Genomic DNA, 13,553 nt, shown 5'->3' with positions numbered 1-13,553 from the left:
GTGAGAAATAGGTCCCCAACTCCCGTATAAGACATGCAAGGAGGTTGAGAGAAGACTCCCTTCAAACGATTTGTAAACTGAGTCACACTTACCTGGTATGGATGTCAAAGGAGTGGAAGCTCTATAGAAATGAACATAATTAGGTTTATGCAACTTCCGAGCAGACACTGCTCAGTGAAACTGGCAGCTCATGGGCAACTGGGGGAAAAAAAGTATTCTTTTTAAAACTGGAAAAGGTGGATCAGGCTGTTGAGTGAATTTGAAGCACATGTAATTCTATTTAGCATCTTGGGTAGTAAGTCCAACATAAGTGCTACAAAATACTAGTGTGATTTGTAAAAACAGAGGTAAAGAGGGTGGGAGAAGTGCCAGTTTCTTAGCTTTTATTTTGTATCCTAGGGACACAAGAAGGGCAGTCATTGTTTATGGGAAAATGGATCACCCTGCTGCCTGATTTTCAAACTGAGAACTGTACGCGTATATGGTACATTTAAAAGGTAAACGGTTTATGCTAAAATGAGGTTAATATTCAAGTTAAAAAGTTTTAACTTTAACATAAAATTGACTAGGAAGGAAATGAAAGGGACTAAGGAGTGTGGATTGCCTTGCTCATCTGCAGCAGTTTAATGTCGAAAACCTGTGCTGCTCCATGTCTTGGGGGATTGTGTGATGGCAGCCAGGGCGCCCCTGCGGGGAGAGGTGACCCACCGGAGAAAAATGGTTTCCTGCTCTGTGACTGGGGTGTTTTCCAGGACCCCACCTGCTGTGCAATCTTGCCACATGGTTGGTTCTGGTTTCTATGACTGCAGGTGAAGGCGTGCTCTTCCCCAGGAAATATTATTCATCAGCTACTTTCTGACTCAGTTCATCTTGGCACCACCCATTAACTGGTGCTGCTGTCTGCAGTAGGCTCAAAAGCTGGGACAGATTCTGTCTAAAATAGATCTTTGGCTGAGGAGCAGGTGGTGGTGGCGGCAGGCTAGAATGTCACACAAAGGCAACTTGAAGAGAAAAGCGAACACCCGGACCAGAAAACCATTTGTTTTTTAAAAGAAGGCATATGGAATATTGGATGTGTGGGTAGGAGTGAAAGAGGAAACCAAAAAAAGTAATTCACATGGATAAATGCCCACATACAGAAGAAAAAAATCTTGGTCCGATTCCAGTTTGAACAATGTCCTAGGGAGGACTGCGCGTGTTTAACAGTCAGCTCCTGGGCATTCCTGTTCAAATTTCAGGCGCCATATCAGGTGGGCTTGTGGAGGTGTTTGAAGACCTGCCCTGCTGCTTCAGCCGCAGTCTTTACCACACATGGGGTCCTCTGGAGACATTGCTCCATCTGTGATCCACTCATTTCAAATAAGATCTTTGGGAAGTAGAGGGAGAAAGACCAATACAGTCTGTTGATCTCATTGACAGTCTTTGGGGGCCTCAAACCGATGCCTGATGAACTTCAAATTTAAGTATATTTAATTTTCTGAAGCCTTTCTGAATTCTTCCATATTACAATGCAATTTGCATACCTAAAATAGATCATCTTGCTTCTTAAAAAAGATGATTTTGGAGTTGAAAGAATTTCTTTATTGATCCTTAAAAAGGGGGTTTTGATTTGGCTATACTGAGAGGAATACTTAGTTTAAAAAATATATACACAGCCTTCAATACACCCAAAATGGAGGTAATCCCTCAGAGTGCTGGATCCGAAAAGGTATTTCCTGCAGTAAAGTCCTTTTGAAAGGCTGAGGATTAGCAAAGGCATGCCCAATTTAGACCCAAGCTGAAACGGGAGCAGCACACATCAAAAACCAGAACCCTTCACAAGAGTTCGTTTTTACTCTAGGAATGCTCCCGGAGCAAGATGTTTCTTGAGTCATTCACCCTGCCATAAACACCTTACAGTTATTCTCAGTGCAGGAAAAGTAAAAAACAAAAAAACAGAGAAATCTAAAACAGCCTTTGGGGTACAGGGAAAGGGGTGTACACAACATCATTGAAGAGAAATACCAAGACTGAAAAACATAAATTTCAGCCATATACAAGAGTTGGAATTAAGGTGAAGAAAGAAGGATACAGCCCAGGAACCGAAAGTCAGGAAACCACACTAACCACCTCGCTACCAGAATTCTCTCTCCAATTAAGGCCAAATGCTCCATCTGTGCTCCTTGACCTGACAACTTCCGGTCCTCCTAGGCCATGCAAAGGCTCTATGTAGCTGATGAGCTATCTAACTGCACGACATCTGTCCTGGAAACAACTCAGCCCGAACATTCCATAACCCACGATGCACATAAAGAAAACATACACCGATATGCATCCCGCATCAAGCCCCAAGACTCTTATCCCACTCTGTCAGTCTTCAACATTTGTGGCCTTGTCTTAGCAGGGCCTTCTTTTTTCGTGCCAAGATCTCTTGTATGAGAAAGAGCTTTAGAAGAATAAACGTCTTTTAAAGTGGAAGGGTAACACATATCCATTTTCTTTGTCTTCCAAATGTTGATTATCAAGTTTTACATGAGTTTATGTGGAACTTCTTCCTGTCAGCCGTTGATTTCCACACCCAAACTCACCTCTATTGCATTTCAGTTGGGAATCCCCACTAGAGTATAGACCCCCAGAAGGTTAGCTTGTTGGTATTTCATAGATATCCAAGAGTAGACATGCAATGCAGACTTGAATTGAGCGGATTTGTGTAGAAGCAAGACACATGCAATTTGATGGACATAAGGTATGGGTACCAGAATTTTTCTGGAACCAAAGCAAGGGAGGCGAAATAATTTTAATGGGCTTTGAAACAGAGGAGCAAGGTACACTGTTTTTAAGCAATTTTATTCTAACAATACAGTTTTGATTTTGATTGATATGCAAAACAGATTTAATGTAGGTGAGGCTAGCTAGGCTAGTATCAGCGCGTTACGTAGTTCATATTCTATTTACAAAAAGGGTTTTAGGGTTTCGAGGGCTCATGCAGAATACTGTTCTTATATTTTTAATATACTGCTATAAATACCCAAGCCAAGATATAGTATGGGAGAAATGAAAATTTAAAATTACTTTATAAAACATTTGAAGTTCTCCAGTATTTATGTCAAGGATTATATAATACCTTGGAGGAAAACAGTTTTTTAAGTATATCAATACTTCCTATTAAATATATTTCAATAAATGCTTCAAATTAGATGGTAACCCAGTACTCGTTTTTGTATCTACCAAGTATTATATTTCTATTGTTTGTATATTTTTTTCGGTGCTTACACGTTCATTCTGGATATTAATTGTATCTAATTTGTCTTTTATAAGCACCGCAGATATGCTCAACAGTATAAAAGATTAGGAAAACAATCATTCTACTTGAATATATTTCTTAGAATTACATTCATGCTGGCTTTAAAACCATTTTGACGTTTGGACACTGAACTTTAAAGACTTATTTATATAAATTCCTCCCTCCCCCCTTCATCTTCCATCATTCTCCAGACACTTTCAATTCTCACATTGTTCTCTTCTGACTCTGCAATACACAACTCGAGACAAAATGACCTTTGGTAAAATTCCCTAGGGTAAAGAAAGAATCTCCAAGTAGAGTGAGCCTTAAAATAAAAATTATCATTTTCTCTTCCAGCAAGGGATTTCATTTTATGCATTAATTTTTGGCTCTTAACCCAGAATTTCAGATTTTAAAAATCTTTTACACCAGCTTTCCAGAGGTCATCTAAAAAGTTCTACCTTTTTCCTACAATAGATTTCACTCTTGCAAGTCTCAGGGAGGAAGAAAACACAATGGGAACTCATGGTTGGTGGGAAAAGTGTAAAGGACATACAATAATTTATACAAGTTTTATATGAAATCGTAAAAGTTTTAGCACTTTGTCCTTTTTAGACATTATGTATGGAAAAGAGAAAAGATCATAGAAAGAAAGACACCCCCCCCACACACACTCCCGCCCCGCAAATGCTAAGAAAGGGCACTCATCGATCAAGTTAAATCTCTTTAGAAAACCGGCTCAAAAAAAGGTAAATATAGAAATATCTAATTTAAAGTGTTTTCTAATTCCAAATGATCTTCACTCCAGCACTACTGTTCTTGTGGCTCATGGATTCCTTTATGCTTCGGACAGGAAAACATTGTTGGAATTGTGAGGAGGTGATAAATAAGAAATAGTCCGTATCAAAAGACCTGTTTTTAGAGGGTGTATTTGAAGTATTTATACATGAAATCACTATTCTGGGATATGCATGCCTGAAGTTGAGGGATGAAATGGAGGGAAATAGGTCAAATACAGATGATGCAGGAATTGAGAACATGTTATTTGTTGAAGCTGGGTGATGGGTACAAGGAGTTAAATATATTAGCCTACTTTTGCATATATTTATTATTATTTCAAAGGTGAAAAGACAAATTGTGGTTAACAATTCTGTGTTCTTTCAGGATGCATGGGATCGAGTCAGTAATATTAATTTTAGCTCACTTGTTAAGAACCATTTTTCCTTGAGAGATTTTATGTCCTTCCCAAAAGATGCAATTGTCTAATACACATAGGACCATACAACCACACATATGTATACTGTCGCCTTTCTTTGTTCTAGATTCTTTGGTATGGAGCCCACCACCACCATCTTTGATTCTCAATAATTCGAAGCAAGTGCACTGGAGTATTAGAAAGTATAATTCATTAGGCAGACTAATTTTATAGAAAACTCTTATAGTGCTACCTATACAAGTTAGCTATGTGAACTTATCTACTAAGTTTCCCACACCATCATAGCTCCTAAACAGCTTACCCTAATGCATCAGTCCATTAAAAGTTTATTTTAAAAAGAAAGTTATACTTAGCAACTCTTTTCAATAGAAACATATTGACCTTAGAGTTGGAACATAATACAATCAACAATTACCATTTAATGAGCATTTCCGCTACAAGACCCATGCCATCATTTCTGTATCTATTTCTTTCACCTTGGCAATGGCGTAAGGAGGTCTTATCAAAACATCATTTAGGTTAAGTGTGGTTCTGAGAGGTGAAAACACCCAGCGGTAAACAGGTGGAGCCAGAATTTGAAGCCGGTTGAATGCAAAGCCTGTTTGATATGTATTATGCGTGTTATTTATACTGTGTGTATTGTTCTGAAGGATAAAAAAGCCCATATCCAATGTTTTCAGGTTCAGGAACATTGTATTCAGCGAATCTGAGGTCAGAGCTTATACTTTAGGTTCATGCAGTCTTACTATCACTTCCATAAGTTGTTCCAGTTCAGGAAAAGATGGTATGTTCGTGTCACACTTTTCCCAGGGAGGCGCCTCAAAGATTCTTGAGGAGCAGACTGAAGCATACCTCCTTCTGTCTGGTTGATTTCCGTTCCACACACACACATCAGGGAAAAGCAACTGAGGCTCCTCAGACAATGATGAATTTCAGACCAGCAGTTTAGGGGGATCCATCATTGACATTGAAATAGCTTACTTGTATGATGGAAGTATTTTCTCTACTGTTTTTAGTGGGCATGATATATATATATATATATATGTATATATATATATATATATATATATGTATATATATATATATATGTATATATATATATACATATATATATATATATATGATTAAAGTTTATTGGGGTGACTGGTTAGTCAAGTTACATAGGTTTCGAGTGTACAATTCTGTATTACTTCATCTATATATCTCATTGTGTGTTCACCGCCCAGAGTTAGTTCTCCTTCCATCACCATGTATTTGATCCCCCTTCTCTTCATCTCCCTCCCCCTACCCCCTTTACCCTCCGGTAACCATTAAACTATTGTCTGTGTCTATGAGTTTTTGTTTCTCATTTGTTTATCTTGTTTCTTTGCTGTTTTCAGTTTTATATCCCACATATCAGTGAAGTTGTATGCTTCTTGCCTTTTTCGGTCTGACTTACTTCGCATGGTATTTATTATACATTGAAGGCACAGGCGCTGTGGCCAGTGGTGTGAACGCAAATAAATATATTTGAATAATACCTTTAAAATATTTCAAATTTTTATTAAATATTTTTATTCAGTTTTAAGATCACAGTTAAAGTACTTTAGCATGTTATACACATGACTTACATGTGCAATTTTTAGAAATATCAAATTAAGTATAACATTTTGAAGAAAGAAATTATATAAATGTGTATATTGACTTTTACTACACATACATCTAAGAAAGCAATAATTCTGTTGTACCATTAAGTGGAAATCATTTATTACATGGCATGTTTACACCAACTCTAAAGAGAACCGAGCCAATTTCCAAAAGCCAAAAAAACAAAAAAAAAAAAGGAAAAGAAAAAAAAAGTGAGCGATTCGATCATGCTGAAACAGTCAACAGACTGAAGACCTGGTGGTCAAATGAAGCGATGGTTAATTTATGACAAGTAAGCAGTTCAAACCTATCAGAAAAGTTCATAATCTGGTATGTGGAATCTCAGGTGGTTTTATTTTTTTGACAAATTCCTGAGAGCAAGAGACTTGTTTAGTGCTAATGAAATGAGACAAATGTTGCTGAGCATGTGCTGAGCTCCAGATCATGAACCTTCCCTACCCCCAGTTCTGCCACTCTCGGAGCACGAGGCACTAATGTGAGGTGTCAGGGAACATGAGCCAGCCCCTTGGGGGGCCACTAAGAGAGCTCAGTGTTAGTTCATGAAACATGCGTGCCTCTGCGATTTAGAGCTTGTGAGGTAAGATTTGCGGTGTGGGGAGGGGGGTGGGTTTGGAGGCATTGAATTAGGTCCTTGTGACTCAGTAACCAGTCCTGGCCCAAGTTATTGAGAAATCTTTGGAAGGAGTAGTTATGTTCACAACAGCTAGTTCTGTGCATAAAAATCGGTTTAAGGGCAGGATCAATTTTGACCACTGATGGCAACAAGAAAATAGTGGTCACAGAACTTTTAAGTACAAGGTTTCCTCTTTTAATTTATTAGTACAAATCATAACCACCACAAATAAAATTTGGCCAGAAGAGGAAAATCTATTTTTTGTGTGAAGGAAATATATATTTATATATTTTTAAGGAAAGCAAAGCACAAACAGATGGAGGTGTATGAGTGAGTCAGGCATATTTGTCTCGTTATTCACTTTTTTTGTTGCTTCCTTGTTCTGAAATGTAAGGAAGATAATGTCCCCAGTGAAAAGGACAAGGTCATATATTATGGAGTATAATAAACTTAGCTATCACTTTCAAACTAAAGCAAAACAGTCCATCAAACCCTGAATACTTCACCAGACATAACTGGTAAGATGAACTGAACAACTGTTTCTCTTTTATTATAAGTATAATGTTAGTCAAGTAAGTCAAAGTAAGATCATTTGTAAAAGTTCCAAAACTGAAGTAAAAACAAAATCCAAATCTAATTCTTTGGGAATGCTTGTATAAATAAAAGCAACATCTAATTAACAATTAGTACACTTTTCATAAGGTGCAAAACAAGGTCCTATGTGGGGAAAGCTAGAATTTAATTTCCACCTAGCAGTCACTCTGAATACTTTATATGTCAAATGTAATAATAGCATTTGCTTCTACTGCCCATTTTCAGCGATACATTGTTCTCTCTGGAGAAGGCGGTTTGTGAAGTCAAAACACTGCAGTGGAAAATAGTGGCACTGAAGGTAGAAGCAAAAAGAGACAAATCTTTGAAACAGGAACTTACTGAAATTAACTTTTAAAGCCGAGGTAGCCCATTAGGATTGGCCTTATCTGAGGGCGCTGTGGAGCAGTGCAATCAAAGCCGAATCTCCTCAACAGCATCACATACACCCCAACTTTCCCTTTATAAATGAGGACTGCAGGCCTCGCTTGTCTTTCTTCCTTTTCCCCAGTGAAGAGGCGGTGCTTCTCCTCTGGTGTATGGACGCCAGCCTCCAGCCTCCCGCCGCTGGTCTCCAGAACACTAAGGATTCATACAGTAGTTTAGCAGGCAGCACGGTCCCACTGCTTCACATTAATGCCAAATGCCAAACTCGGAACAGAGCTATTTGATGGTCCCCCCTCCCCCCTCCCCCACACGTACTGTATACACAAAACATGTCATTCAGGTTTCAGCTTCCTTCCGGTTCTGTATCAATTTATAATTTGCTTGAGATTTTACATAGGTGCAAACATTGTCATACGATGAGCCAAAGACTGCAGAGTGCAAACAAAATTTCATCTGACTTAGGCAGAGTCGCATCTGACTTACTAAGAAAGTGACAGGATTAGACACACTGGATTCTAAATAACGAGATAGACCAGTTCAGATGCTCCTGGTTGTTCATAGTGTTCCATTACTTTTTTTTTCCTCCAGCAGTTTTAATGGCAGGAACTAGCATATCAGTGGTAACGTGGGAATGATGTCAGCATTTCGGCTTTGAGATGGCATTGGCAGACAGCTCATCTGACAGAATTCAATAAATATATTTCTGATTATTTGTGGGGAAAAAGACTGTCAGAATTTCAACAGCATGATTTATCCTGTAAAGGGGCTTTTAATGAGTCAACCGGTTTTGATCTAAAAATCTGGGAACTAACCTAATTTGGGGATAAGAACCTGTATCTTCAGTGTGGCTGTGGGACATTTTTCCTTTTTCCTGATCTCATTACAGTATCCAAACAAATAAAAACTTTAAAAGGAGGTCTTACAGTAATTTTTCTTTCACTCAGCTTCTTAAGAGCTGCAGCTTCAGTTACTATTATATACTCTACACACTTCAAAATTACATAGGAAATACCCGGAGTAACTAAATAAATAAAAGGCGAAAGGAACCGGGAACAGTACTGTGTCTCCATCTGAGACTAAATCATCCGCTTCCAGCATCACTGAGAAGGGCTAGGACAATTTTTTCCAAAAGATTTATATACAGGTTTGAATCCAGAAATTAAGGTTAAAAGTATAAATACTGATAATTTCAACTAAATTCAGAATGGTTTCAGAAAGATATGATACAACAATTTAGAATAAAACAAAGCAGAAGAGCATCATATTTTGGTTTGCTTGAGATATACATAAGGTGCAACAACTTTTGCTCTTGAGGATGCTAGTGGGACAAATGTTAGTGTAGATGGTGTTTGCTGGCAGATTAAGGTACACACCATAGCAATACAATTTTCCAAAATAAAGAATGAGAGAAATGAAATGAAAATGATAAATGGGGGGAGAGGGGGCTACATGTTGGTCTGAAATATTTGTGCTAACAAATGTTGTTACCTGAAAAATACCAACACCCCTTTTCCAGTGGATTCAGGGCATGAGAAAAGCACTAATATTGAAATCAAGACGTCCACTCAGAGAAAAGACAAGGCGAGTATCTAAAGGACTATAAAGCTTTGCAGGATTTCTGCTACTCTCAGTGCCTAGCCGCTTAAAAATTTAAGCATTTCTACAAAAAGGTTTTTGTTTTTTAAGTATCTGAAAACAGTCAGGTCCAGTAGGTTGCCCTCCCCCTCCCACCCCTGCCTAAGGGAAAAGCCACTGAGGTTTAGGAAAAGCAGATCAAGTAAGATATTAATCATATAGAAAAAAGTAAATCTTTTGCTTTGCTTCTTTTTAAAAAAAGGTCCCAGGAATATACAGCAATGTCTTGAGGAACTCTAGTGAAAGGTAATCAGAGGACTGGAGGAGGATGCTCTGGCAAAAAGACTATCTATTCTAACGTTGTTCTACCGTGTAACAAGTTAGTACCATTGTCAAGGTGCATGTTCTGCACCAAACAATTTGTGTTGTTGGTTTGGTTTTTGTTTTTTGTGTGGTTTTTTTTTTTTTTGGATTTTAGCTAATAATAATTTTAAAATCACTGCTAGCAAGTGGTCCAAAAACTCCCAACAGCCACCAACACTGGGACCCAGCGATTTCCAAACATTCACTGTGTTTTGAGATTTAGAAAATATTAATAAAACAGCATCATAGTAAAAACATCATGCTGCAATCTGGGGCTGCTCACCTGATTTATCTCTGTGTGAATGGGGTTAAGCTTTAACCTCTGATTAACCTTGCTGACTAATTCCTTCTCCACACCCACAATGAGTACGTATTTGAGAACACCCTTCCAATGCTCTGCTGCCCTCTTCACCTGCTTTTGAAAAAAAAAAATCTCTCTAATTAGTCTTCTTCAATTCGTATGTTGTACGTATTTTCCAGCACTGAAACTGAAGTACAACCATGAAAAGCTCAACCTAGTCAGTACTAGTAGAGTCATTTTTTATATGGCTATTAGGTCAAATTACAATTAGAAAAAAAATCATTACAATTCAGTCAAGTATAAATAAGAAAGCTAGATAAAACCTTGTAAACTGTCACCATTTAGAGATCTAATTCAAAAGCTTCAAACTTTAACTAACACTATCAAAATTCTGCCAGTTTGAAAACCACTAAAAATTATTGCTGGAATCCAATAATTGAAATTTGGTAGTTTGTGCTGCAATGCAAGAGTGGGGAAATACTTTGTGCTATGGAACAAATACCCTGTAAAATCTGTAGCCTCTGACTAATTTTGATTTATCATTTTGTATCTGTTGCTAGGAAACAAGACACTGTGAACATCAGGTGGTTAAGTCAATATGTTGAATGTTCTAAGCCAGTTAATCCACTTGGTACTGGCATATATACGGTTGGTTTTTATGTTCAAAAGCAACAAAATACAAAAAGGAAACAGAAACTTGCAGGTGGAGCTATGACTGACAGTCTCACTCAGGTCAGGCATACTTCCCTTAGCATTTACTTAATACCTCCCTAACAACACAAACTCAAAATGGCTCTAAAAACCTGCAGTGCCAGTTAGGCTGTGCATAGCAATTGCTACCCGTCCAGTCTGGGATGGATGGAAAAGGTCTGTGGCTCAATGTCCACAGGAAGTGAGTGTCTTCAATGTGTTCAGAATAGTGAAGCAATACTAAGGTCACTTCTGAATAATAGTTTTCTCTTTTTTTTTTTGTTTTTTTGTTTGTATGAACGATCCATTGGTCACTTCGACCCTTGTGTAAAAATAAAAGAATCCTCAAGGCATGAAAACACCAGTAATCTGTAATCTGCAGGACTCTTTCCCCTGTCTGGGAAAATATTTGCCACAATTTGCCCCAAGCAAATTCTTGGTCACTCAAGGCTAAGAAAAAAATTCAGCTTGTAAGAATTGTAAATTTTCTCTCTCTCTCTCTCTCTCTCTCTTTTTTTTTTTTTTTTTTTGCCAGCAAACTACCACTCTGGTGGCAAATATAAAAGTGCAGAATATATGGACCACGAGGCCGAGCATACACCGCTAACAATGGTACATCTGCCTGCCCGTACTGTGAGAGTCTCGGAACAGGCTTTTTAATATTATTCTACAATATAAATGTAGGTATAACCTATTATATAAACCATCTTAGAACTCAAATTTTCCATGTACAAAAAAGACTAAGAATATCTAATAATAACTAGTGCAGTGCGTCAGTTTTTGTGTTGTTTTTTTTTTTGTTTTGTTTTGTTTTTTGTTTTGAAAGAATAACTAGGTAATATACGAAACTAGTTTCACACTCTCTGGTTGGTAAAAGAGACGCTGAATGAGCTACAGTAAAGGCAGCCTTTTACCAAGTTACCCCCTATTACCGTCAAAAGCCTTCAATAGAAAGCAAAGCTCTAGGATCATTCCATTTCTGCTCATTATCAAACAGGTAACATCACCCTCAAAGACTCTGGGTTCTGAAAGAACAAATGGGCCCAGGAGCCTAACTTCTGCTTCAAGTGAATCTGGGCCGTGTAGGGCAACAAGCACTTGTTTGCAGTCTATATTTTCCACCATATGGATTCACTAGCATCCCTCGGTAAAGACAAGGCTAGGGTAGTAGTAGGTAAAGCACAATGTTTTACAATTAAAGGGCGTATCACTGGTCAGCGCAGGAAATAAGTACAGGAGCCTGTGGCATTTCTTTTGGCTGTCCATCACGGGTGATTGGAGTTGACCTCTGACCTCTGAAAAGCAAGAAGAAAAAAATCACTTATTCAGAGTGTTATCAGAAATAGGAGGGAATAATAAATAACAATAGTATCTTGTTTAATAGCTTCTTCTGACTTTTTATTTATGCCATTTAATTAAAACCAATTTTGTTCTTAGAGCTTCTTTCTTTATATACATACATATGTTTTATCTATCTATCTATCTATCTATCTATCTATCTATCTATCTATCTATCTAAATTTATTAGGGTGACATTGATAAGTAAAATTATATAGGTTTCAAGGGTACATTGCTATAATACATCATCTATATATCACACCCAGGGTCAGTTCTTTTTCCATCACCATAAATTTGACCCCCTTTTCCTACTTCTACCACCCTCTCCTCCCCCTTTACCCTCTGGTAACCACTAAACTGTTGTCTGTGTCTATGAGTTTTTGTTTGTTGTCTTATTCATTTGTTGCTTTCATTTGTTGTTTTTTATATTCCACATATGAGTGAAGTCATACGGTTCTTGAATTTTTCCATCTGACTTATTTCTCTAAGCATGATAATCTCAAGATCCACCCATATTGTCGCAAATGGCAGTATTTCATCTTTTCTTAGGGCCGAGTAATATTCCATTGTATATATGTTTTTTAAAGGATTTCTTACTTCAATTCCTCTCGTACAACTCAATGACATGTTCTTTCCCCAACTGACCACCTCCATTTTGTAGAGACAAAACCGGAAGCACCAACAGATTTGGGGAAATTCCCTACGAGTGGGAAAGTTTAAGTCACGGGCTGAGGTTCTAGGACAACAGTCTTCCTCCAGATCCATTGATATTAAAAAATGACACGTTCTTTTCCTTGACTTGCCTGAGGGGAAAACTCTCCTACTGATAACTTACAGGATCTCAAGATGTATAATAATAAACCCAATTTAAAACTTAAGGCCAATAAAAGCAGTGGTCTCCGAAGAGAAAGATGTAGACTGTGACTCTAAAAAAGTAAATGAAAGCACTGAAATCTTCTTAATGTAAGAAAAGTTTCACAGGCATGTGAGAAGTGTATGGAAGAAGGCAAGTAGGAACCGAATTTTAGAGTGTGAGAAAATCTAGTCAACTTGGGCCCAAATCAACTGGAACTGCATGGAACATAGCTGATTCTTCATTCAGCTTTTGTTTAATGAGTAGGACAAAATACGACTTATTTCACGGTTATTGACAAAACTGTTCCAAATTCTTGATAACTTCTACAGAGCTTCTCATTCTAAAAAGATATAACTGGGCACCTCCTTGACATTTTCCAACAGGCTCACCAAGCCGATGCTCATGCACGCCTCTGGCCTAGAACAGTCTGCAGTGCACAGCACTGTGCTGAAAACATGGGACGTACAAGAGGAGGAGGTACTATAGCACCGTTTTCACTGGTTTCAGCAATTCAGTATAATGTGTTCCTCAGATTACGTATAACAAAAGGTACTATTTTAAAGTTCAAGTGATATCAGTTCCATAACTATGTCCAATTTCTTTCTCTTGATGCACAGAAAAGAGAAATAATGCAGGTAAATGACAACATTTGGAGATTTCTGAATCCAATGATCACTTAGCCTGAGATATTAGAATTTCAGAAAAACAAAACGT

General features: G+C 37.8%; 1 protein-coding gene across 50 annotated transcripts in view; it reads right to left on the bottom strand.

The window, feature by feature from the left end:
• Positions 1–5,995: 5,995 nt before the first annotated feature.
• The window catches only part of BBX (BBX high mobility group box domain containing), a 245,573-nt gene continuing 238,015 nt past the window's right edge, over positions 5,996–13,553 (bottom strand). For 38 of the 50 annotated variants that reach the window (XM_081067941.1, XM_081067936.1, XM_081067959.1 and 35 more), the window contains one exon: positions 10,939–11,940. In XM_081067941.1, coding sequence (XP_080924067.1) covers positions 11,853–11,940 — 88 coding nt within the window. In that variant the 3' untranslated portion in view covers positions 10,939–11,852. Of the gene's footprint in view, positions 8,395–10,938; positions 11,941–13,553 lie in introns of those variants that run through there. The other 12 variants (XM_081067957.1, XM_081067952.1, XM_081067934.1 and 9 more) reach the window with 2 other exon arrangements.

Source organism: Rhinolophus hipposideros (assembly GCF_964194185.1).
Source record: "Rhinolophus hipposideros genome assembly, chromosome: 2".
Taxonomy (NCBI): Eukaryota; Metazoa; Chordata; class Mammalia; order Chiroptera; family Rhinolophidae; genus Rhinolophus; species Rhinolophus hipposideros.
This window is presented reverse-complemented; position numbering and strand designations above follow the sequence as displayed.